This window comes from Carassius auratus, chromosome 16 (assembly GCF_003368295.1).
Source record: "Carassius auratus strain Wakin chromosome 16, ASM336829v1, whole genome shotgun sequence".
NCBI classification, from domain to species: domain Eukaryota; kingdom Metazoa; phylum Chordata; class Actinopteri; order Cypriniformes; family Cyprinidae; genus Carassius; species Carassius auratus.
In genome coordinates this window covers 6086676-6108920 of record NC_039258.1, presented here as the reverse complement: position 1 = coordinate 6108920, position 22245 = coordinate 6086676, and the positions used below count along the sequence as shown (strand labels likewise).

General features: G+C 38.6%; 1 protein-coding gene across 1 annotated transcript; it reads left to right on the top strand.

The window, feature by feature from the left end:
• Positions 1-471: 471 nt before the first annotated feature.
• On the top strand, positions 472-20331 carry scap (SREBF chaperone). The gene is made up of 23 exons (XM_026283652.1): positions 472-638; positions 4963-5163; positions 8036-8156; positions 8818-8975; positions 9095-9303; positions 9391-9496; positions 9634-9806; positions 11171-11297; positions 11828-11940; positions 12392-12486; positions 12593-12691; positions 12836-13048; positions 13460-13824; positions 13903-14049; positions 15910-16111; positions 16203-16318; positions 16406-16910; positions 16992-17077; positions 17177-17259; positions 17549-17715; positions 18897-18977; positions 19154-19360; positions 19470-20331. The coding sequence occupies exons 2-23, from the start codon at positions 5042-5044 to the stop codon at positions 19713-19715; spliced, it is 3741 nt and encodes a 1246-aa protein (XP_026139437.1). The 5' UTR covers positions 472-638; positions 4963-5041; the 3' UTR covers positions 19716-20331.
• Positions 20332-22245: the final 1914 nt, after the last annotated feature.

Sequence of the window (22245 nt, the reverse complement as noted above, 5' to 3'; positions counted from 1 at the left end):
AAAATCTGATTGGCTGTGATGTAATTTCCGCTCTTTGGCCAGCTGCTGCAGTCTGATTGGCTGTCAGCGCATGACAACTATTCGCGGCTGGCCACCACTAGACCACCAGGGAAAGTTGACCTGTGATTTTGAACTATGATTATATTAGAAATACAGAAAACAATATATTTGTATTCAAACAGTTTATTGCAAATAATGGAAACATACTATCATGTCTTTAAAATACATTGAACGCCTCAGTGCTTCTAAGGAACTACAATGTTGAAATGCACCTGCCAGCAAACAATGGCAATTGAGAATACATCATAATATAATATAATAAAGGGTTAATATAATGCAAATTAACAAATCACAATCCTTTTACTAACGTTAACATTAGATAATTTCAATTAGGAAAAAAATATTGTCTACACTTCATTCTTACTTCGTCTTTTTTTTGGCCAGTAGAGGTCGTAGTTTGACGCGTTTCAGCTTTGTTCTGGAGGTTGAAGTTGAGGGGTCACGTTGGCTTACTAGCTGATATGATGCAGACAGAACAGTAGAGTCGTACAGTCAGTCACCTGTGTGTGAAACTCAGCAGGAGCAGATTCAGCGTTACAACAAGCCCCCAGAGAGGAAGGATAGAACCTGTCATTAGGGTAAGTGGTTATTTTAGCACATTTTCTTTCCTTTGTGTGTTTATATTGCTAAATTAGAGCATTTTAGAAGCATGGCAGGCCCTTAATAGTGCTCACTATTTCTGTTAGCTGGTCCAGTAACATGCTGTCAAAGCACTTCCTAGATAGATGCCCATAGCTTGCCGTCACGTTGAGTCAACGGAATGCGTATTTTTAGGGTGATGTGCTCTATTTATTGTCTATATACGTCAAGCTAATCTAAATAAAACTGGCAGATGCTTTAAACATCAACTAATGCTAAAGCGTTAGCAGCTCGGCTAAAGTTAATTCCATGGAGACGTGTAACGTTACCGGTTTCATCTCCTTGTATAACAAAAAGATAATAAATAGTATCTCAGGATTTTGAAAGGCATGAAATGCAGGACATTGCAGACAACCGAGTTAATGCAAAACTGTATTCATGTGTAGTTCAGTGCCCGTTAGCTTTAGCTCTGTTAGACTGATTTCAGCTCAGCTAATTTACAGTTTAATATCCAGAAACGTGGGAATTGCATCAGCCTGAACACCGCACGTTACAAATATACTACGTATTTTGGTATGCTATGACATTTAGGAAATAAAATATTATGACATAAAAAAATAGCATGGTGTTACCGTTTTATACGTAACAATGCCACGGTGCTATCACAGCATTGCTTTTTAATTATATTAGTCTATTAAATAACCTGCAAAACCGTCAGTTTTTCTCTGTTGTTTATGATGAAGCATTGAGAAGTGAATGTGAGCAGGCAGATATCCCTGACAGCTGTTCTGCAGTAGAATTATGATCAGAGGATTTACAGTGGAACATTCTGATACAGATGTAAATCTAGAAGCTGTCAGATTTCTAGTTTTTAAATTCCTTCATTTTGGAAACCAATATTAACTTGTGTATTTTAAGAAAGCACTGCTGTAGTTTGTGCTCTTAATATTGAACTGTTAGTAATTTTTTGATGGTTATGTCCAAAGCAGCGACTTTGCGTTGCACTCTAAAGTTTTATCCCAGCATTCATGATAGTTGCCAGGTTCTTATGTCACCAAATTGTCAAAGAGGGTTGGTTTGGTTGGCAAAGAGGGAGGCCAGTCCGTCTGTCAGCTGCAATTGTGTTTCTCAGCCCGTGCCTGCACATTCACTTAAGAATTTAAAGTAATTGCCTGTTTCCATGCTGTAGCATTTGGGTTTGCCAAGTTTTGCAGACTGTGAATGGTGTCTCTGGACTCCGATTGTGTCCGATTGCAGTAAGAAAGAAACTGTAAAGACACAGTTTGATACAGTTGGTCGCTCTCTAAGCTGGAACGGGAAAGGGACTGTTGGATAAGTTGGAATAATTGACCCCAAGTTGCAAATTCTGTCATCCTTAATTAGTTCACTCTCATGTCTTTCAAATGTGTATGCCTCTCTTTCTAATGGTGAACAAACAGGTCTGTGTTGGGTGATATTTTCCATACAATTAAATCCTGAAAATGGAGTTTCCAAACTTCAGGAAGGATGAAAATAAATAATACAACTATAATAAAAGTGTTCCTTATGTCTACTGTTCTGTAAGTCTTGAATGTTTGTAAAAAAAAAAAAAAAAAGAAAGTATTTTGTTATTTACTTGTTCACCACAAATTACTTATGATCTGTGTTAGCATTCTTCGGTTAATTCTGCTTTCAGTGGTGTGTTTAGCTTCTCTCTCTCTCTCTCTCTCTCTCTCTCTCTCTTTCTCTCTCTGTTTGTTTTAATGAAATCTCTTGCATCATGTGTTATGAAATTTCCCCACAAACTTGAGTAGTACATGTGTAGCATCTTTGTGAGCCTGTATGTGTCATCTTGTTTATGTAATATTTATAGAAAAGCATGAACTGTAGCCACTCAGGAGGTAAATTCCTGGGGGGAAAATTTGTGCTCTGTGGTATAGTCACAGGGGCACCCGATGACAAAAAAGAGCTCTTTGTAAACCATAGAGTGCCAGTGTAACCCTTGAACCCACTGGTTTCAGAGTTTGAAAGTCCAGAAACTACCTCTAGGCAAAGGGTTAACTCTAACAGATAGGTTTTCTAGAGAAGGAACTGCTAGCCAGCTGTTGGCAGTGTTTAAGTTTGGTTGGTTGGTAACGGATCACAATAAGGTTAAATTATTTAATGTTATTTAATTCATTGGGTATCATAAACTAACCAGGAACAAGACTCTTTTAGCATTTCTTTTAATCTAGGTTTGGCTTTAACGCCTACACTGCCATTAAAATGCTTTGGGGTTGGTAAGATGTTTAAAAGAAAGGCTGCAATTTTGACCAAAAATACAATAGAAACAGTAATATTGTAAAATACTATTGCAATGTAAAATAACTCTTTTCTGTTTCGATATATATATATATATATATATATATATATATAAAATGAAAAAGTAATAAATTCCTGTCATGCAAAGCTAAATTTTCAGCTACCATTTCTGCCGTCTTCTGTGTCAATTATAATAGTAATTTTGTGGAAACAGTGATACATTTTTTTTTTCTCCAGAATTCTCAGATGAATAAAAGGTTCAAAAGAATAGCATTTACCGGTACTAAAAATTAGTGGTGGGCCGTTATCGCCGTTAACGTGCTGCGTTAACGTGAGACTCTTATCAGGCGATAAAAAAAATATCGCCGTTAATCTATTCTCAAAGTTGGGTTGGGAGCTGGGTCTATACTAAGCAAGCTATGATGACTTCCACCTTGATATTTTATATAACTGAATCACTGAGGACAGCCTAAAAAGATGCTCAGGACAGTTTACGGGCCACTGCTGTGCATCGTCACGAAAGCTTATCTTTCTCACGTGTTGTTTAGCCGTACCGCTTGCCGATTTAAATATAAAAGCATCCAAAAACTAGACGCGGAAAAGCAGAACAGAGTAGCGCGTGCCGGTTAGGTGCGCACGAGAGAGAGAGCCGCGTATCACGGACAGAGACACTGAACCGAGCTCTCTTCTGCAAAGTTCACCTCGAAGTTCCTCCTTCACCCGAACGAACAAATGCAAAGCGCAGTTTGAACAAACAAAAAGATGTGAAAGAGCCCATTCAACACCGCGGTGTTCTGGTGTTCAGGGCTCGCGCAGAGAAAGGCGTCTCAAAACACTAGAACATCGAATTTGCTTATTTTTGCTCTTGTGCCGACAAATACATACAAAATATGTCAAAATATCCACCTTGGAAATTATGCTAGAAAAAACGGTCAGTTATTTCTTAAGTGAAAGTAAACAGTTGAGGAAAAAAATGGGATGTGTATTATATTGGATGCGTTCATGGTCTCTTAAAGTGACCGCGCCTAATTTAGCTACTAGCTGCTGTAATGTTAATCCAAGAAAATGAAAAAGAAAATCACTCACTGCTCTTGACTGAATTTCTTTGTAGTTTTAACAGTCAAACCAAAAATTATTCAGAAACCAGATATAATTTTTGATATATATACCAAAACTGTAATAATGTGAGAAATGTTGAAGGTGTCTGAATAAATGTAGGTCTGATTGTATATTTCATTTTTACATTGAAGACTATCCAGTGCTATTATTTGGTTTCTGTACCTTGACACCTACAAACCTGAAAAAAAAAACTTAAACATTGGTGTGAAACAGGAGTAATGTTGTTTGCACCTTGTGTAATGTGGAATTAGTTTACAGCTTTTTCAAGCACTTTGTGATACATTTTGGAAACAGGAGATGAGGCCCTTTTCTAATGCACCACCTAGCTTGATAAACCCCTTCTCAAAGACTTACTGTTTGTCAATTTTATTTGGGTAACACATATTCTGAATGCCTTCGGCAGAATTCGAATGAGCCATTTTAATCTAGATTAATTTCAAGATCACAGTGAGATTAATCTAGATTAAAAAAAAATAATCTATGCCCACCTCTACTAAAAATATAAATCTTATGTAACAAAATAGATGTATTTACTCTCACTTGTGATCAATTCAATGCATCCGTACTGAATTTCTTTCAAAATTCGCTTAAAAAAAAATTGTTAGTGTATGCTAACATATATATGTTGTATTCTTTCAACTGTATATTCGCTGACTTGTGTCATGTCAGAATCAATACATACGTTTTATGTTGGCTATACATGTGAATGTTTTTGTACTGTTGGTAAGGAAAAGCAATAAAGCTTGCCATAAGATACTACTCATTTAGTCGGTTTATGAAGCAAAAATATATATATAATGCTTTTAATATGTGCTCTAAATGACTATAAAAGATTTTGGGTTTTATCAGCAACAGGAAAAACACGTTCTTCACATCACAATGACAGAGAGACAATTATAGTTCTGTTCATGCCTGTTTGCACAGATCCCTGGATGCACGCCGGTGCCCTCGCCCTGGCCGCACACGCAGACTCGATGGCCATCAGCTGACCCCTCCCCCCAGGATGACGGTGAGAGAGCGGCTTCGGCAGAACATCTCGGCCGCCTTCTACCGGCACGGCCTGCTATGCGCCTCCTACCCGGTTCCCATCATTCTCTTCACCTCTGCCAGCATCCTGACCTGCTGGTGAGTGTGCAGTCGTGATGCTTCATTCAAACAGGAAGTAATGGGATCAGAGCGAGATTTCAATTAATCGGGGACACAATGGCTGCCAGGCCACGGCTCCGATGGCCTCTGTCAATGTTGAAGTACTTCATGTACTTCTGTGGGTTGGGAAAAGCAGCTTATCTTTACAAATCTGTGGGTGGGATGTTTTCGGGTGTGAAAGGGTCAGAGAGGGCAACAAAGGAATGAAGTTGGCTTGTGGTCGGTTGTTCTGCACAGTTTGATTCGACAGCAAGATCATGCCAGGAGGACTGTGTGGAGCCCTGAGCTGGAGAAAACAGGTTTCTCATGGCTTTTCTTTTAGCCTCAGTCAGCAAAATGTGAATTAAATCTCTGACGCTTCAGATAAAGGGCAAAATCCATGCGGAAAAGAGTGAGTGTGTGAACATTTCTCCCAGAGAACAGCTCAGTGTCTTGAGCTGCCTGGAGGAACAGAAGTAGGCTTTGTGAAGTGGCAGCTACTTGTCACTGCGGACGTCTGAATTCTTTCTCAGCTAGAGAGGAGAATGGACTGGGCAGAATAGCTTGACTAGGCCTCAAGACAGATAATCAAGTAATATACTGATTTTCCTGATAATTTACCCACCCCAATGTCATCAAAGATGTTCATGTCTTTCTTTTTTGAGTTGAAAAGAAATTAAGGTTTTTGAGGAAAACATTCCAGGATTTTTCTCCATATAGAGGACCTCACGATTTAAAAGTCCAAATTGCAGTTTCAGTGCAGCTTCAGAGATCTCTACACGATCCCAGCCAAGGTATAAGGGTCTTATCTTACGAATAATGGGTCATTTTTAGTGGTCGACCGAAGATATCTTGGAAAGCAGGGGGTCGATATAATGCTATTATAATAAAAGTTTTCTTTAATGTTTTATTAATATTTAAGAAATTTGAAATAATTTGACAATGGATTTAAAAATATCTGTATATCCATAAACATACTTATACTTTAGATTACAAAGTATTTTTCACAAATAAATATTTAATACAAATATAATTCAAAAAGGAAGTAAACACTGTAACCATCAGGGCATTCGGTATTCTGGGAAGTTTGTGTGCACTGGGAATCATATTTTTTGCAAATAAAGCCAAGGTAACACTCATTTTACATACAGCACACAGAGAAAATGACATGAAAATGACAGTGGGGAAATTCATAAAGTTCAGCATAATTTGATACCAGGAGTTTCAAGTTTAAAGCATTCAATTCACATAGACCGACCGTCACACAGAGAACACGTGATCACGCTGGATACACATAGACACTTCACAAGATCTCACAGCTGGATTCAACTGAGTTTGCAAGGTTTTTAAAATTAAATGTTCATTGGCCTTTCAAAGAATTGTTTAAATGATAAATGCGTAATTGCTGAATGCTGTCGGCAAAAGAGAAAGTATTATAATGTTTGCCTTTCTATTAATAATAGTATAAAGCAATCATTATAATACTTTTTGTATACATTAATTCCTTTGTTTAAGCATTCTATCTGATTATTAGACCGACTTCTATCCGTATTAGACAGACCTGTTAACAAAAGTAAACAAGAGGAGAGTGCCTTTCTCAGCGCCATCAAAATAAAAGTCCTCAAACACATCCAAATATCGGCCGATACAGCCGATATATGTCGATATATCAGTCAACCACTAGTCATTTTCTAAAAATAAATGTAAAAAAAAAAATACCAATTTATATACTATTTAACCACAAATGATCATCTTGCAGTAGCTCTGCAAAGTTCTTCGGCTGTGTACTTTGGTTCAAAAAGGTAGTGTATGGTGAAAAACTCTCATTTTCTCTTCCAGCATCAGTTTTAGGTTCTTTTGGAAGGGGTTTTTGTCTTTGCACCTTTGTTTTGTAAACACTGGGTCAGTATTCCACCGAAGTCATGCATGACCTTTCCAACGTGGCTACATAATACGTGAGGTCCAGCCAGTGCAAGATGAACATTTGTGGTTAAAAAGTAAATAAATTAGTGTATATACTACATAAGATCCTTATTCCTCGGTTGGGATTGTATAGAGCTTTTTGAAGCTGTACTGAAACTGCTATTTGGACCTTCAGCCAGTGAGTCAAAAACCTTCATTTCTTAACGACTGAGACTGAGAAGAGATGGGGGGTGAGTGAATTATCAGAATTTATATTCAGGAAGTGAAGCACACAAAATGATATTGGGTTGTCCCTCAGTTTGTACGTACTGTGTTAAGGAAAGAACACATTGAGATTCCAGGTGTAATGTATTTCACACAATAGCCTTCTGTTTCCCTGATGTCAACAGTGTCATGTGTTTTAAACCTTATCAGCTTGTGCTCCTCTCTTCAAAACACTGCTGTTGTTGGTGGGGGATATTCGTGGCTTATGAAGCACTTTACAGAGGAGTGACAGATGTTCCTTTTGTGAGAAGTAGGGGTTGGTCAGATCATCCATCTGGAGAGTATCCCAGTCCTTTGTGTTTGTACTGCAGGCAGTATTGTAGGTCTTGTACAATCTTTTTCTTTTTTTAATAAAGTGTAAAATTCTTAGTTTAGCCTGAGGGTAACACAGACGACAAGTTAATCATAGTGCTCTGTGGTACTTCCTGGTGCAGGTTTGTCTTATAAGTTTACTCTTGCTGCACCTGTGTGACTGATTGAATGCTATAAAACTGTCAGTAAAAAATGCAAAAACAACACTTTGCATACCTATCACCCTTTTCATTCAAATATGACTTGTTTTATGGACCTGTTCATCATGAGAAGGCTATTCCTCTATTTGGAGGGACCGTGTCTATGAGGAATGCAGCTTGACGTTGGTAATAAAGATTGATTTGTTGTTCTGTAACCATGCTTTCTTTTCCAGTTACCCTCTGCTGAAGCTGCCTCTGCCAGGAACAGGGCCTGTCGAGTTCACCACTGGAGTACGAGATTACTCTGTTCCATCCCATGAGTCTCAGGGTGACCTGCCGGAGCTCCCTGATTGGGTAAAATTAAATGATTGTGTGATATACATTACTGTTAGAATTTCAGTTCTGTAAGATCTTTTTATTATTATTATTTTAAATTAAATTAATATATTTACCCAAAGAATATGGAAAATAATTCTAAAATAAAATGTATCAGGATTTTCCCAAAAATATTAAGCAGCACATTTGTTTTCAACATTAATAGTTGTAAATGTTACCCGAGCACCGAATCAATGTATAAGAATGATTTATTAATGATCATGTGACACTGAAATTATTTATTTTATTTATATTTTTGTAATAATTGTAGCCTTGGTGAGCTACATTTTAGGAGTTTTAGGACTATTTGGCTTTTCTGTGGAAGTATTAACATGATTGCTAAGCCCGGCACTTCATAGGGATTGTAGACCTTGCAAACGCTAGGTGTCCTACACTGTTACAGACCTGAATAAACATCAAATCATGTTGAAAAAAAGGTGTATTCAGACAATTTCACCTGTTGGACAAAACACCTGACTGTCTATGAAAAGTTACCTCTAGACTTGGGGCCAGCAAACAACCAGCTGCAACACTTTAGCATCAGGGAATTAGCTTAGTCAGGCTCCACAGAAAATGTAAAAATCTATTATTTTTTTTAAAGAACTGTTACTTTTGATCTAATATACTGCTGTTCTTGCAGTACCGGGGTCCTCCGGTGGCCTACATCCAGCAGGTCCTGGTCAAGGCAGCAGTTTCACCATGGGACAACAGTCTGGTTCCTGTGGACGTGTTCCGCTCTCCCCTTGGGCGCGTCTTCAGTCTCCTGGAGGAGATCAGAAACCACGTTTACACAGACAGGTCTAAGATTCCCCCCCTGGCTTATTAGCTCATGATTTACAAACCATTTCTGTTTGCCCTTGATACCACACATTTCTCAACCCCAGTCTTTCCTGTTTTCCTCACTTCTCTCTTCTTAGAAGTTTGGAGGCGCTGTGCTTGCAGGTAACGGACTTGTTGCCAGGGTTACGGCGCATGCAGGCGGTCCTTCCAGAGCACGGCTGCCTGCTGGTATCCCCTGGCAACTTTTGGCAGAACCGGCGGGACCTGTTTGATGCAGATCCAGACCTCCTGAAAACAGTCCACCAACATGAACCCAAAGGCCTTCATACTTCAGCCACTCTGAAAGGCAGGAAGCTCCTTAAATACAATTTAACCTCTGCTCGAATTAAACGTTTTCCCCTGTTCATTAAGAAAGCCAATTTTTACTTTTTAGATTTACTCTTTGGTGTCCCGGGGAAGCAGTCGGGTGTAAGCCTGTACAGCAAGAAGAGAGTGGTGACTTACACCATCACAATTGCACTAAGCTCCTATGACGCAAGGTCAGCCTTCGTAATATTTCAAATTAATTGTTTTGTATAAGGCCGGCGTCACATTTTATAAACATATCGTTTTTGTAGTGAACCAATCATAGTTTCCAAAAAAGTTTAGCATTTCCTGTGTGTGTCTTTTTGGACAGGTTTGTAGCCAGTCTCCGAGCCCGTCTGAAACAGCTTCATCCTTCAGTGAACTGCACTCTGCGTGAAGACCACATGGTGCACGTCCATTTCAAAGAGGAGATTGGCATCGCTGAGCTCATCCCTCTGGTCACCACCTACATCATCCTCTTTGCTTATATCTACTTCTCCACCCGTACGTGTCATCTCTACCTATATTCTGTCTTTAATTCATTTATTTTTGTAAGGAATTAAGCATTTTATTTAGTAAGAATGCATTAAATTGATTAAAGTGATAGTAAAAAAACATTTGTGGTGTTACAAATTATTTGTTTCAAATAAATGCTGGTCTTTTCAACCTAGATTAATCCTGAAAAAAGTATCAGAAATTCCACAAAAATATTAAGCAGCACAACTGGCTGCACAAGTTTTTAATGATGAAAATAGTACGAAATGTTTCTTGAGCACATATCAGAATGTTTGAATGATTTCTGAAGGAGCATGTGACACTGAAGACTGGAGTAATGCCTGTTGAAAATTAGGAATTGCATCACTGTGTTCCTGTGACTCAGTGGTAGAGCATTGTGTTAGCACTGCAAAAAGGTTGTGGGTTCAGTTCCCAGGGAACACACATACTGGTAAAAAAAAACTGTATAGCCTGAATAGATTGCAAGTCGCTTTGGAAAAAAAGTGTCTGCTAAATGCATAAATGTAAATTAAATAAATATATAAATATGCATTCTATATTTTAAAATATAAAAAAAGTTCTATGTTTCTATATATATATATATATATATATATATATATATATATATATATATATATATAATTTTTTTTTTTTTATTATTTCATAATACTACTGTATTTTTATTAAACAAATGGTAAACACAACACGTCTTCAATCATGCAGGTTATATATTAATGCAGTTTTTCTACGTTTTTCTGGTTTTCTGTTATGGAATACCTGGTTGTGTAATGTAATGTGTTCCAGTTGTAAATTCTGACCTTGGAGATAAAACAGGGTATCATATTAGGTGATATTCTGTTTACATGTTTGTAGAAGATACCAGAAATATTTTATTTAAGGTGCCATCTGATGAGCATTAGATTCTATATCTTTTCACGATTGTTTGCAGGTAAACAGTTTCAGACCACTTTGTGAGAAATAATCACCAGTGTTTACATCCAGAAATCTTTAGCTTTGAGCCTTGATCTGTGTCCACTACTGTTAATATTCGTCGTGGAAGTACCTCAGTTGACAGAATTATTGCAGGCAGAAATGGGAATATTTGTAGTGTTTTCTACTGTTCTCTATTAATTTTTCTAAAATAATCATTGCATATCTCTTAAATTAGTAAGAAGTAATACAACAGTGTTCTCCGGGGAAAGCAGTAAATTGGCAGCAGAAAGCTTTCAGATTAGCGATTATCCTCAGAACAGCACATTCAGCATCAAGAATTCTCATACCCTCTTTCCAGCAGCATTTTAAATGCTTAATGAAGTTTTCTAAAATGCTCTTGACAACAATAATTCTGATAATCCCTGCCTCTTACTTCACAGGAAAGATTGACATGGTGAAATCCAAATGGGGCCTGGCGCTGGCCGCTGTGGTGACGGTCCTCAGCTCTCTGCTCATGTCTGTGGGACTCTGCACCTTGTTTGGCCTGACGCCCACGCTGAATGGAGGGTAGGAGCTCAGCCAAAACACACCTTGATTCATACCTCTAGAATGATTCTGTTCATCACTATCACAGGGCTGCTATAGACTTAATCCCTCAGGAATAATCAGTCTGATCTTTGAGCAGGTTGATGTATAACCAATCATCAATAATAACGATAGCAGTTGAAGGGGATTTCATTGCCAGGAAGTGTTTGAGTGGGCAGGGATAGTCCTACGCTAGCCTGTAAGGTTGCATGTAAAGACAGTGGTTTGAGCTCAAGCTGTCCAAACAAATTTGACTTGGTTCACCAGAACAGGCTGCAGTCAATACATACACACTCTTTAGGCCAGATGTATTCTCCATATTTTTCTAAGATACAATAGGGCTGTATAAGGTCAACTCTTCAGCTAATCAAAGAACGCTACAGTGGATTTTTCTGTTAGGTTTTTATAGTTAATAATAAGCTAGCTCCTCACGTTCCTCACATTTTTTTCATCAGACATTAATTTTGATTGATTTTCTAAGGTTTAGTTGTTTCTCTGCTGCTGTTTTACAGGGAAATCTTCCCTTACCTTGTGGTGGTAATTGGTTTGGAGAATGTCCTTGTCCTCACCAAGTCTGTTGTGTCAACGCCTGTCGACCTTGAAGTCAAGCTGCGTATTGCTCAAGGTCAGAGATGATGCAATCATCTGCACTGTTAAAACATGTACACTCAGTTTTTCTTTCCTTGTGTTTTGAATACAAGTAGCAGCCCATTCAGTACTAAGCACTGTCTTACAGTTAGGTAGTGACACTTATAAAGAATTTTTCATTACAAAGCTCTCTCAATAATATAGAATATAGTTCAGGTAACCGTGTTTAAGATAAACAACAAACATCAATATATATAAAAAATTTTTTTTGCTGCTTTAAACACTTTTTTTTTAATTTTATTAAATTTTAAAAATGTATTTAATTTTTTTTTTTTTCTAAATCCCTTAGTAACCTGTTTTTTGTTTGAAGTCTTTTTTTTCAGTTTAAAGTGTTTTGAAAGTTTGGGATGTTAAAATTAGACCAAATTGAATGGCACACTCTGGCAAAAGTCTGTATTTTTTTTTCTATTTCTTGGATCTGTCTTCAGGTCTAAGCAATGAGAGCTGGTCCATCATGAAGAATATGGCAACTGAACTGTGCATCATCCTCATTGGATACTTCACATTTGTACCAGCAATTCAGGTGAAGCTCTTGTAAATATCTCTGATATATGATCTGCTTTTGGTGGTAGTTATACAGAACCAGAACACAAACGCTTTACACTTTCCGCTTTTTCTTTTGTGTGTAGGAGTTCTGTCTATTTGCTGTGGTCGGTCTGGTGTCCGATTTCTTCCTGCAGATGTTTTTCTTCACCACTGTGCTGTCTATTGACATACGCCGCATGGAGGTGAGAACCACCCGCACAGAATATTTTTTTTTACAATTCCATGAGAAATGGCTGAATCATTCATTGCTTCATCTGAGTACTTTGTGTAGAATGTTCAGTTTGATTTGTATCATCTTTCCCAACCCTCATGTCTTCCATTAACAGTTGGCTGATCTGAACAGGCGTCTCCCGGCAGAAGCAGGGATGCCTCCGCCTAAACCAGGCCCTTTGCGTCCACGAGAGACACCTCCACCACCCCGCCCTTCTCCCCACACCATTACCCTGCAGACTCCTGCTTTCCGGAACCTCCGCTTGCCCAAGAGGCTCAGGGTGGTGTACTTCCTAGCCCGCACTCGCCTGGCACAGAGAATCATCATGGTAAAAATTACACCCCATTTACTCACCCCTATGTTGTTCCAAAACTGTATGAGTTTCTCTCTTATGTTGCACCAAAAAAATATCTATTTTGAGGAATTTTGAACAACCAAATAGATGTTGGTCCCCACTGACCTCTATAGTAGAGAAAAAAAATGGTCACCATCAACTGTTTAAATACCAGCATTTTTCAAAATATCTTCTTTTATGTTTAACATAAGAAAGAAACTGATATGTCCTATAACAAAAAAGGCAAAAATGGCAAAAAAAAAAAAAAAAAAACATGCATACAACTTTTAAAAACTTTGAAAGATCTTACGAAACCACACTTTTGAATGGTCTAAAATTAAATGAAAATAGAAGCATAAAATAATGCTTTATTTGATCTAAATGTGTTGTCTCTTTATTTATTAGGTTGGCACTGTTATCTGGATTGGTATCCTGGTCTACACAGACCCTGCTGGTCTGAGTACTTTCCTTGCTGCCCAGGTGTCAGAGCAGAGCCCTCTTGGGGAGGCGGGGCTTCCTCCTCACTTGGGCGTTGCTCCAGTATTTCCTGGTGGAGACCCAACCAGCACACTGAGCGTGCTTCCTGCCCCTGAACCCACTCCTCTACCTGAAAACCAATCTCAGGGTCACCGAGCAGCCCGCCCAGGTGTTGCCCTGGTGTCCAGCCCCCAGATCACTTGGGGCCCTGAGGACGAGGAGCTGTGGAGGCGGCTTTCTTTCCGCCACTGGCCCTCACTCTTTAGCTATTACAATATCACTCTTGCAAAGAGGTGCGCTACTTTCTTACCTCTTAATAGATGATATGGTTCAGGCCCTTTCTTAGTTAAGCCTTTATCTGATTCCCTCAGGTACATCAGCATTCTTCCAGTCATCCCCGTCACGCTCCATCTCACCCCGCAAGAGGCCATAGACACACGCCATCCCCAGGATACACACCACGCTCCTCCTCCCAGCATCAAGACCTCTGATCTTCAGACAGATCTCACACTCTACAAGTCAGTGTTGCACTTCAGCTATTTGGGCACTCTACCTATTTTTATAAACGTTACTTATTCAGTTACCCATTCAGTTTGAGTTATTATTATACATGAACCATAGCTTAGGCAACAATGCACCAGATATTTAACAAATGAAGCCAAAAAGATGTATTCCTGCTTTTGTTTTTGTTTATTTAATTTTATTTATGTTTGATACACCGAGTGTATCAATGTTTATGAATGTTTGAGTAGTGTCTTATGCTGACCTAAGCTGCATTAGTTTCATCAAAAATACAGTAAAAACAGTAATTGTAAAAAATTTAGTATTAAAATATAAAACAATTTTTTAAATGTACTTTATTTTTGTGATGGTAATGCTGAGTTTATAGCATCATTACTTCAGTCTTCTGTCAAGTGACCTCCCTAAATCATAGTTTATGTGCCGATTTGGTGCTCAGCAGTTTTTATTATTATCAATGTTGGAAATCGTTGGGCGTCTTAATATTTTTGTGTAAACCATGGTAGGATGACTAGAAATTATTGGTGGCAAAAACAGCATTTATTAAAAAAATTATTTGAATTATTATTAGTAGTATTATTTGAATTATTTTTTTCATGAGTTTACAGGTTTGAAGTATCTGACATAAATATATAAAATATAACATACAGATATATTTTATATGCATATTGCCCTCAGGTAAAAAAATACTCTTATCATTTCATTTGGCATATATATATATATATATATATATATATATATATATGCCAAATGAAATGATAAGAGTATTTTTTTTACCTGAGGGCAATATGCATATAAAATATAACCTGTACAAACCTGTAAATTATATATTGTCCCTTAAGAAAATGTAAAAGGCCTGGCTCAGCAGTGTCACAAATTCCCTTTTTATTGAGTAATCTAATGTGGTGCATTTTGTGGTGACACCGAAGAAACAAATTCCACCAGCTCTGTCAGTTTGCGATAAATAAAGACTTCATTCTCTTTCGTAAAACTCCTACGCTATTTGGGTGTTCACCAAAGGGTTGTAAGGATAAGAAAATATTTTCTTTTGTCCTTTTTCTTGTATTTATAGATCAGACAGCAGTCTTTATTAGTAATCTGTAAGTTACTCAATGACCATTTTCCTTTGTGGTCTTTCTGTGAACAAATATCAAGCGGTTTTAAACCTCATGACCACAATATTTTCATTTTGTAAACAAACACTTACATTCACTTACTTTCATTTATACGTGGAAAAATGTCACTGATTAACCACGAGCACTCGTTCATATCTCTTACTAGCACAAGGAGATCCATATATTTGACTGCAGAAACCAACAATAGTCTATCTCATTCACAAACAAACATTCAAGGTCATTGTTCCAAGGCCCCGTGCTTATCTATGAGAACGTTATGGTTGTTAGATACACATCAGATAGATGTAGTTCAGTTTGTTCTAAAACTTGGCCCCTCCTCCTTATTCTTCCTTTGGCCCCCTGCCTGTGTTTCCTGTTTTCTGTGCTGCATTTATCCCGTGAGGACAGATCAAGAGTATGTGCACATGCTCAGATGTTGTCCCAACTTTCTGCATGTAATGCTTACCTTTGGGTTCCCATTCCTGGAAGTGGGTGGACAGGAATTTCAAGAGAGACTTGTCTTGCAGGGGCTCATGCTCACATGCCAGCTTTAAATTGATTGATTGACCCATTCATTACAGGTGAAGTGTGTCGTGTATGTGTCAGTAGGGCACCACGCAGATTAGGAAAAAAATAAGAAGTGTTTAATGTCAGGTTTCTCAAACGCTCCCCCATCTGACATTGTTTGGACTAATTGATTTTATTTTATTTTACTTTACCTTGTTGTAATATGTGTTTGTGCAGAGTGGCAGCTCTTGGACTTTTCGCCGGTGTGGTGTTAGTTCTCTTACTCTTCTGTCTGTATCGTGTGCTCTGCCCTCGGAACTACGGGCAGAACGGGGTTCCCCATGGTCGCCGTCGCCGTGGAGAACTGCCCTGCGATGAGTACGGCTACTCGCCGCCAATCAGTGAAATTTCCCCTCTGCTTCTGAGAGGCCACAGCATGGTGAGAATCAACTTGACTTGCACTGATGCAGTGACGCATTTCCATAAATGCGTCTGAAATATATCAAATTATCTTTGGCATCTCTTCACAGGACATTGAGTGTCTGGCCAGTGATGGAATGCTGCTGGCCAGCTGTTGTCTGGCGGGACAGATCCGTGTGTGGGACGCACAGACTGGAGACTGTCTTACTGTTATACCCAACAATGGGTAAGGAAATTTATAAACTCAAACCTGCAACCCACTGCATGGCTACTAATAAATGAAATGCATATGTTTATGTGTCTTATCTTTAAGTATGCGCAGGAGCAGCAGCAGCAGTGGTTGTTGGGAGCACCGTAATGGCTGGGATCACATAAGCGCTTGTGAGGCCGAGAGCCTTTTGGCGGCAGACTTTCGGGAACCAGGAGGAGTAGTGATGGGAGGGCCAGATGTAGACGTTTTCCCAATAAGGAGGAGGACCACCCCTGCACGCCCTGCCCTGTTTGGGGACCAGCCAGACCTCACTCCTCTCATAGACACCAACTTTGGGTCATTGCCCCCATCTCAGACGTTAAGCAGCTCTGGCTTTAATTTCGGGGTATTGGTGGAGAAAGCTTACCAGGAGCATGAGCCCTCGCCAACATTGGCCTTCCCACCTTCTCCTCCGGCTTCACAGCAAAGGCGACATAGCCTCGGGGACCAGCCTGTTTTACCACCAGAGCTCCCCCCGCAAGGCAATGGCGACTGGGACAGCTCGGTGTGGGCCATGGAGCTGAGGGGTAACCTCATTGCCACGGGCCGCAGCAGTGGAAAACTGGAGGTGAGAGAAAGAGCGGGCTTTTTATAAGGAGAATATGTTGATCTAGCATATAGATTGATCTTATTTTCTTTTATCTATTAGCTGTGGGATGCAGTAGAAGGATCATTACGGTGCATTAATGAAGATGGAGTATCTGGAATCACTGCCTTGGCTTTTCTTAATAACAGGTGCATTTCACAACAACCTGAAGCTCACATATATCTAAGCCACACTCATGTCACACCTGACTCATGTTTTCTTGCTAATGGGAGTATTTTCAATTGCAGAATTGTGGCAGCTCGTTTAAATGGCTCACTGGATTTCTTCACAGTGGAGATCAACAAGCCTCTGGGGTTGCTGCAATATCGCGGTGAGTCATGGCAAAATAATAGAAAAGAGGATACTCAAATACAACATTCTCACGGCCTTGAAAAATGCCAAAGCCAGGCCAGGAAATGTCATGTAAAATAATGAAATGGAATGTGATTTAAAAAAAATTTTCTGTTTGTCCGTTTTTCAACTAGACTTTTTGGTCTTATTTCTATAAAATCAACACAAATGAAGCTTCTTTTGATGAAATCCAAGAACTTTCTGACCTTGCAGAGACAGCATGTTCAAGGCCTTTTAAGCGTTTTTATCTTTGTGTGTGTCTGTGTTAGGACCCCCAGGCCGAGGAAGTCTGCCCCCCTCCCCCTGTTACAGCAGTGAGGATGTGATCAGCTGTCAGCTGACGCGCTCAGTGCAGTGTGCCCACCAGAAGCCCATCACTGTGCTCAAAGCTGCCGCGGGCAGAGTGGTCACCGGCAGCCAGGACCATACAGTCAGGGTAAGAAACATATGAGTATATGGGAAATAGAAATAAATATGTAAAAGGGAAAATCAAAGTTTGCACACCACAGCTCCAAAAGTAGAAAAATATTTGTTTTCAGCACAGGTGATGTTTCAAGCATAAACGATCTTCATCAGACAATGAACACATACATAGCTCAGCTATATATATATATATATACATGTGTGTGTGTGTGTGTGTGTGTGTGTGTATATATATATATATATATATATATATATATATATATATATATATATATATATATATATATATATATATATATATATATATATATATATATATATATATATATATATATGTGTGTGTATATATGCTGATGTGCTTTTATCGAAATGACAACATCACGTGATTGACGTTTGAAGATTCGAACGTCATGCGGTATTGGAAGGGTCCGGAGAGCTGGTTTAAAAAACTGGCGCTTCACGATCCCACCTGATGCATAAAAGGAGGACATTTAATCATGTTTATAACAAGCACAACATAGGTGTATAACAACTCACCCAAAATATATTTTTTCAGCTACCCACGTCAGTTATTAATTATAATCAATTTGTGTATTTTATATTATTGATCTATATGTGAATCTGCTGACCAAGCTTTACATGACACAAGTTGTGGTTTTATGGGCAAATTATTTTTGATGAGATTATATCAGATTAGATATTGTATTGATCCCAGATTGATTCCACTCTTGAACGCCACAGACTTCCATTCTTTCTAAAAGAATGTGGTTAATCTAATTAACTTTGTATGGCCAGCTTTTTCCCTTTAATAAATGAAATTAATATTTAAAAAAGGCATTATGTATTTTCTTTGTGTAATATTAAAACTTGTTTGATGATCTGAATCTTTTGTGACAAATATGCAAAAAATGTTAAAAAATTAAAAATAAAACAGGAAGGGGACAAAAACCTAATCACGCCACTGTGTATGTGTGTGTGTGAATACAGTAAAACATGTTAAATAGGGCAGAAAGTGCAACACTGGTTATTTAAAGCATTATTATATGCAAAATATTAATTAAAAACATAAGGGTTATTTGTGGAACTTTACATTTAGTCCTCAGGCTGTAAATTTGTTCAGATGCTGGAAATTCTGTTCAAGCCTACAGTTAACTCATGCTTTAGTTTGTTGCTTATGACATTTTTCTTTGATAGGTGTATCGTTTGGAGGATTCTTGTTGTCTCTTCACCCTGCAGGGCCACTCGGGTGGAATAACTGCCATATACGTAGACCAGGTCAGAATCCCATCACTATCTCAAACATATACATCTTGTGTAATATTGCTGCTCATATTTCTCATTTAAAATCCTGTAAATTAACTGAAAACATTATGAATGGATGGATGGATACACAGGTGAAAAACAAGTACACTTCCATAATAACTTCCAAATTTTTCTGTGCTGTGTTGTAGACCATGGTTCTAGCCAGCGGGGGTCAAGACGGTACCATCTGCGTGTGGGACGTCCTTACTGGCAGCCGTGTGAGCCACGTTTACGGTCACCGCGGTGATGTCACCTCATTGGTTTGCACAACTTCCTGTATCATTAGCAGTGGGTTGGATGACCTCATTTGCATTTGGGACCGTAGCACAGGCATAAAGCTGTACTCCATACAACAGGTGTGTGATTAGGAACATTATGACTGCAGGATTTCATCAACAAATCAGCATGTTGTGATTTGTTATTAATGAAGTAACAAAACCCCTTATGTCTTTCTCTGGGTTTCAGGAGGTGGGCTGTGGGGCCAGTCTAGGGGTGATCTCTGAAAGCCTGCTGGTGACGGGAGGACAAGGTTGCGTGTCGTTTTGGGACTTGAACTACGGGGACCTGCTGCAGACGGTGTACCTGGGCCAGAGCAGCGAAGGTCAGAGCGTCAGGCAGCTCCTGGTTCTGGACAATGCCGCCATAGTCTGTGACTTTGGTAGCGAGCTCAGCCTAGTCTACGTGCCCTCTGTTCTGGAGAAGCTGGACTGAACACACACACAAACACCAGCCCACAAAATAAGCAGATTTTCAGAGTGGCCCGTACAAAAGCATTCGCCCTTTAACCTGTATCACCGCAGGTTCATTGCAGACACGAATGACGTTTCTCGTGTCTTGAGTGGCTACTTCCACATCTGAACAGGATGTAAAATGCAAAACCTGAATGTTTGGTGTTCAATAGGCCTCTGATGCTTCATCAGAGCATTTTGTACTTTTGTTAGAACATCGTACAAATTATTCTGTATATGAATCCAGACAGAATTGCATAGCTGCTGACAGTGAGAGCTGGCTCACTTGGCCTGCCTTAAGATGTGTGTTTGTGTGAATAGTAACAAGCTCACAGTGAGAAGGCCAGGCCGCCCAGCCCAGAAACTCTCAGCTGTGTGACAGAGTTCACAATAACATGTTTGCTGAGGGAGAGGAGGAATGAAAGGTGGTCGTTGGGGCAGAAAAAAAAGGCATAGATATTTCCTGCTGAAAGGAGTTTGCTCTTTGCGTGCAACAGTGTTTGAGTGTTTGAATCCTCAGAAGTGTTCAGGTCACATTGCACCCCATAATCAAAATAATTATTTTGGTTTGATTAAAGACTGAAAGCTTGAACATGTTAGCAACCGCATAGGAATTCCTTTTTCTTTTTTCTTTTTTTTGCAACCGTGCATAAAGAACGTAAACATATTTTAGGACCAAACCTATATTTTTTTTTATTGACAATTAAACAGCCCTTATATATAGTTATATAAAGTAAGTTATATCAATTTTTTTATATTAAAGATTATTTTACATGTATATAAAATAATTTGTATATTATATATTAGAATTCATATACTGATTTTTTTTTCATAAAAAACAAAACAAAAACAATGATTAATTTTATTTTATTTTTTTTATTTTTTCATATTAATATTTTCGGTATAGAAAATTTGGGATGGGGTGTTAATTTTCACAAAAAAAAATCACAATGCAAATATTGTTTATGATCTTTTTAGTAGACCTTAGTTTCTTTTTGCAATTTATTTTGATTTTGGGGTGAAATTTGACCTGGATGTGGTGTTTCTGTGAGTGGCTGTGTTTGTAAGAGCGTACTGTATACGTCTGAATCTCTGGGTTGAGGTGGGGGATCTGTTTTTAATATTGAAATCAATTATTTATTAGTGAAATTTCTAACGATTTGTATGAAACTTAGCTTGTAGATAAGCTGAAGTGGAGATAGATGGTGGTCATGCATTTTTATATACTAACTTACACCAAAATAATATGATTATATTGATCAAGTCAGTTACTGACAGATGTCGGGCAGCAAGAAGGGTGGCTAGAGAAAAGAGAAAGGGAGATGTTCTCATTCCAGTCCTGCCTTAAACACATGGAAAATATTCCTTGGCACATGCTATGATGTCATATCTGTTTCCTGAAATCCTGAATGAACATTTAGTAGGGCTCACTTCTGCAGCACCTGTATGCCAGGTACATTTTTAGCTAAGCCATCGATACGAATCACCCAACGTCAGAGCATAACTACAGTCCCCAAAACAATTGAAGCCAGAAAAATGGTTTACCGTCTGATTAAGTTAATAGAAAAATGCACATGACTCAGTCAGTTATTAGCCATGTTTTACGAATGTAAATATTAGTTAATAATGTTAATGAGAGAACTTATGTTTACCTAATTAGTTAATTTTATGAACGACACGCTTGAAACCATGTAGTAGCATTGGTCAAAACAATTGTACTATTTTTTTTTTTTAAGGATATGTATGTGCATTTTTCAGTGGGTTTGTGATCGTGGCATTGATACTGCTCAAGTTTCAGACTGTGCAGCTGTTGTGTGTAGTGCAAGGATGCTCAAATCTTGTTTAAACATGAGAGAAATGGCAAAAAGCAATCATTTTCACCATGACGTGATGTATGGCCAGTTATCGCTCAAGAACAAATGTATGGCTAGCAGCCGGGAATTGTTCAGAAATATTTACGAGTGGTTAAAACTTGTCACATGATCAGATTAACCACATGAGAACAGAGGTCTGAGAGAAGACAATGATTTATAATCCTTTCCGCGACCATACTGAAAAGCATCATTTAGTTGATGGCAGGGTCGCTGTAACGTACAATGGCAGTTTTTTTGTGAGGAGTGAAATAGCACCAAGCTCCATTGTGTTGATTCTACTGCTCGCTCTGCCTTCCCAGAGGAGCGCATTCCTAGACATGATCGATGCATGCGGTATTGAAGTGAAATACTGCTGTCAACTTGCTGTATCTTACTGCTGCTGAAGTAGAGTTGGAGGATGTTTAAAGCGATGTGAAATGCCTGAATGTTGCACTGTTTCTTAAGATGGGGAGGGGCAGAGAGAGACTGGGTGTAAATATTGTTTTGTCTTTTTTTATGGGGGCCTGCTCTGCCCTCTTCTCTGTCTTTCCCAAATACACTACATAGTGTAATCAGACAGTAGAGGATGTAACTAATGCTCTGATCTATTTTTAACACGGGAGAAGAAAAAAAAAAACTTTGTACTAATTCGCAAATAAA

Bases quoted from the DNA above. Each gene is read 5' to 3' on its own strand.
- scap (XM_026283652.1), top strand. From the start codon at position 5,042: ATGACGGTGAGAGAGCGGCTTCGGCAGAACATCTCGGCCGCCTTCTAC. The intron at 9,304-9,390 runs GCAGGAAGCTCC...TTTACTTTTTAG, and splicing joins TACTTCAGCCACTCTGAAAG to ATTTACTCTTTGGTGTCCCG. The intron at 13,825-13,902 runs GTGCGCTACTTT...TGATTCCCTCAG, and splicing joins AATATCACTCTTGCAAAGAG to GTACATCAGCATTCTTCCAG.